The sequence below is a fragment of the Panthera uncia genome, chromosome E1 (assembly GCF_023721935.1).
Source record: "Panthera uncia isolate 11264 chromosome E1, Puncia_PCG_1.0, whole genome shotgun sequence".
Lineage (NCBI taxonomy): Eukaryota > Metazoa > Chordata > Mammalia > Carnivora > Felidae > Panthera > Panthera uncia.
Genome location: NC_064814.1, coordinates 14,313,535 through 14,317,454, shown reverse-complemented (window position 1 = coordinate 14,317,454; position 3,920 = coordinate 14,313,535). Strand labels below are relative to the sequence as shown.

Below are 3,920 nucleotides of genomic sequence, written 5' to 3'. Positions count from 1 at the left end.
GGGGGAAGGCCAGGTGGCAGGGGCTGTTTGGAGAAAGGAAGGCTTTCTGGGCTCGAGGGAGGCCAAGTCCGACACCTGCCCCGGAGCCCGGTGTACTTGATTTGGCTTTTCAAATATGCACTGAGGCGTCGTTCTTGCCTTGAGAGCTGAGTTATTCACACCCACTGGGCCCTGCTGGATAAGAGCACCAGTGAATGCAGGACTGGTAGGGAGAGCCAGCTAGTGCGCTGAGGTTGCACAGAGAGACGGTGACCCCTCGCCGTTTTCTGGGTGTGGACCTTTTAGTCCCCGCGCAGGAGAGGGTGACAGCCTTCTGGTTCGAGGCGGGGACGCAAGGAGCTCCGTTTCTCAGCCTCCCCTTAAGCCCGGTTTGATCAGCTCCCCTGTGGCTGTGCTCCACCCGTGCCGTGAGGCCCCAGCACAGCTGACGGTCGTGACACAGTAGAGTCCCGAATCTGGTTACGTTTCTGCTCTTGCAGCTACTCATCTAATTAAGGTTTTTGCCCTGGGGTTACAGGCGCAGGGAAGTCTTCGCTAAGCCTGGCTCCTGGGGTGCCCCCGTCACTTACTGATGGCCCCCACTTTGGCTCCTACCTGAGGAATAGAAGTCACTTTGCTAATTCCCTCTGATCCTGTGGACACTTCCAGTGCTACCTTCCAAGGCCCTGTGTGGGAGGAGGAGAGAGTAATTGGTACATATATACAGGCGCGCGCGCACACACACACACACACACTCGCACGCTCCTTGGACCCGCCAGGCTGAGGGTTCCCACTTAGCCGCACACTCTCTCTGGTTCAGAACCAAGACCTTTCAGGGGTCACTCTGCTGGAAGCTGAGTGCTTCCCCAGAGCAGGGCCCATGGCCAGCCAGGAGGAAGTGACCTCCATCGGGAAGCCCTTGGCCGCTTTGCCGACCTGCCGCGCCCTCCGTCAGCTTCCTTTCTCCCTAGAGTTGCTGACCTGCAGCTGAATGGAAACTTCAGAATCAGCTGTATGCTCCGAAACCACCAGCGTGAGCCCAGGAAGAAGCCCCTGGCTCCCTGAGATCTCCAAGGGTGAGACGTTGCCCTAGCCTTGGCGGGTCAAGGCGGCTTGTGAGATGCTGGAAGGATCTCTGGCTGCAGAGGTTCTGATGAAAAGCCAAACTTACCCGAGACCCCCTCCCTGGACTGACTTTGCCGACCCAGGCAGCTGGCCCACATCTTGGCAAGAAGAACAAAAAGGAGAGAGAGCTGCTTTTCTCGTTTCTTCCATTCCCCCACCACACGGAGACTTTCTCTTTGCCAGCCCCATCCTTCTGGTTCCTCTGAGACCCCAAGTCTGCCTCCGCCTTGCCTCGGCCCTCGTCATAAGGCAGCAGAGACCTCACGGGCAGGAAGAAGGGACCCGATGCGCCCATACACCATCTGCACCCCGACTCCGTGGCTGGCAGTGCCGGGGTTGCGGAGGATAAAGGCAGACACCAAGGGACCGAGGCCATGGCTGGCCACCAACACTGATGACCTAGGCCAGTGTCACGGGTGTGGGCTCTGAGGGACCCTCGGCCTGGGGGGGGTTCCTTTCTGTCTAGCCCCCTGTCTCTTTCCTCCTTCCATGCTCCCGCCCCTTTCTCTTCCAGGTGCCCCCAGAGATCCCCCTCAGCCCTGCTGGGACCCCTGGGGACCAGTGGCCACTGACCCCTCATTCTACAGCTTTAAGGGAAACACTCACAGGGTATTTTTTTGTCTACCTCACATATATAGTTTTTAGGGCAAAAGAGAATAATTTATATAGCGAAGGTATATGAGAAAATATTTATGTATAATATTTATATAATTTCTATATTTCATGGGCAGCCCCTGGGGGGTTTGTGTGCTCTGTGTGAAGCCATCTGTCTGGGGAAATACAGCTTGGCCTGACCGGGGCCGCCACTGAGCTGTCCGTCAGGTGGCTGGGGTATCTCTTAGGTTCCTGTGACCGGCCTATCTCGGAGCTGGTGAGAACGCATCTCCTCTGTGCCCGAGCCCTGGTGGGCTTGATCCATATCTTCCTTGTGAAGTTTTTGTAAATTCTCTGTTTTTCTGGGTCCCAGGCCCATCTTCTGCCCTGGCAAAACTGTCTTGCTCATAATGATAATGACAACAAAGATGCCCACGCTTTGCATTTGTAAAAAGCACTTGCGGTCTTCAGAAACCCTCTTGTCCCTTTAATCCTGCTGGATACCCCTGTTATCCCTGTAAGCTGTGCTGGGTTTGTGGATGCGGCCCAGAGGTGGAGGGCTGTGCCCAAAGTCACACTAAGGGGGGTCGTCCACGGAGTATTTACTGAAATTCCGCACAGGCCAGGCACCATGGGAGCTGGCTTGCCCTGAGCCCAGGAGCCCAGGGAAGTGGCCGCTTCCCTGGCTGTGTCTGACCCTGACCTTTTGGACCTGGACGGCACGTCAGCATTTCTTCAAGTGGAGTCCTGTGTCTCAGGGGCTGGGACTGCCCGAGAGGCCTGGAGAGAAAGGGACCTCACGGGAGCCACTCCAGGGACAGCCTGAGAGGCTTGGGCTCCATCACGGGGCCCCTCCCAGGCCACAGATGGATGTCGTTTGCTCTCATGTAGTGTTTTGCTCTTCAAAATGAATCGTTTTCCATTGGATTTCTGGCTTGCCTGGCAAAATCAGTTGTGCTCGCAAACGGGGCCCGCACTCTCACCCGGCCACCGTCAGCTACACACAGGGAGCCCTACTGGGCTGCGTGGGGGTACCCCACTTGGCCAAGTACCCCCACTCAGTCGGCCTCACTCATGGACGTTCCTGCTTGGCGCTTGTGGGCGCATCGTGTCCATCCTCCTGTCCAGATAAGCCCAGAGTCCCTGTGTCTTTCAGAACCCGGCAGATGAGTCCACAGACAGACCCACGCCAGCCTTGAAGGTTATTTCTTGCTTTCCAGAGTTTCCTTTGTCGACAACCATGAAGTTCAAGTGCTTTTAGTCTCAGCACGTTTTAGAGTCGCAATGGGAGTTATCATACATCGAGCACCTGTTACGTCCATCCATTCAATCAGCGATTGCTTAGGGAGTCACCTCCCTGGATGCTAGGGTGCAGCAGCGAGTAAAACCAATCCCTGCCTCGTGGGGCTGACACTCTAGTGGGTGGGTAGAGACAATAAACCAATAAACTCCATGTCAGCTATTTGCACCTGCTTTGTCTTGATTTATTGCAAAGACCCTGCGTACTGGACACAACCAGTAAAGGCCCTCGGATGCCACTTAGGAAGCAGGGATGTCAGGATTTGAGCACAAATCTGCTGGTCTTCAAACTATGGCGTGTTTCCTCTCTGGACTGCTGCCTCCCCTCAGAGACAGGTAGGGCAGGAATGGATCACCCCCTTTTATGGATTCTGAGTAAACCGAAGCCTAGAAGGTTCCACCCAAGGTCACATGCTAAGTCAGACCACTCCAGAGCCTGGGTGCCCTCCTGGAGTTGATAAGTATTTCTAATGCCTTCATCCCGTGGCCAGCAATGCAGGCTGGGGTGGGGGTGAGATCGTGCAAAGCGGGAACTTTCAGAGCTTTACGGCCCAGTAGAAGAAATGGGAGGCACAGCTGTGCAATGGTTTGGGTCCTCTTAATCAACCCTAGGGTTCCTCTCTGGCCATCCTGCCTTCCCAGCATGCTTTGGGAAGTTCGTGTCCTTAACCAGCACTGGTCCCAGGGGTCTGATGAGGGAGGAGGCTCCTTTCTGAGCAGAGGGCAGCAGAGAGGGCTTGGCACCTGCCCCAGCCCTCCCAGCCCTGCTGGGATCCACACCAGGCCCCCGGAGAGGGAGACAGAGGGCACCTACAGAGTCGAACTGTGAGGGCACCTACACTTCCACCTGCAGGCCTGTCTGAGCACGTTCCTTCTTCCAACCAGTGCTCCTCAGGCCTGGAGACCGGCTGGTTCCGAGCAGT

The 3,920-nt window shown here is 56.1% G+C and overlaps 1 protein-coding gene across 1 annotated transcript in view; it reads right to left on the bottom strand.

Moving 5' to 3' along the window:
- Window positions 1-1,399, bottom strand: part of WNT3 (Wnt family member 3) — a 15,376-nt gene extending 13,977 nt beyond the window's left edge. Inside the window, exon 1 of the mRNA XM_049638186.1 lies at window positions 1,263-1,399. Within this exon, the coding sequence (XP_049494143.1) occupies window positions 1,263-1,399 (137 nt within the window). The remainder of the gene's footprint in view (window positions 1-1,262) is intronic.
- Window positions 1,400-3,920: the final 2,521 nt, after the last annotated feature.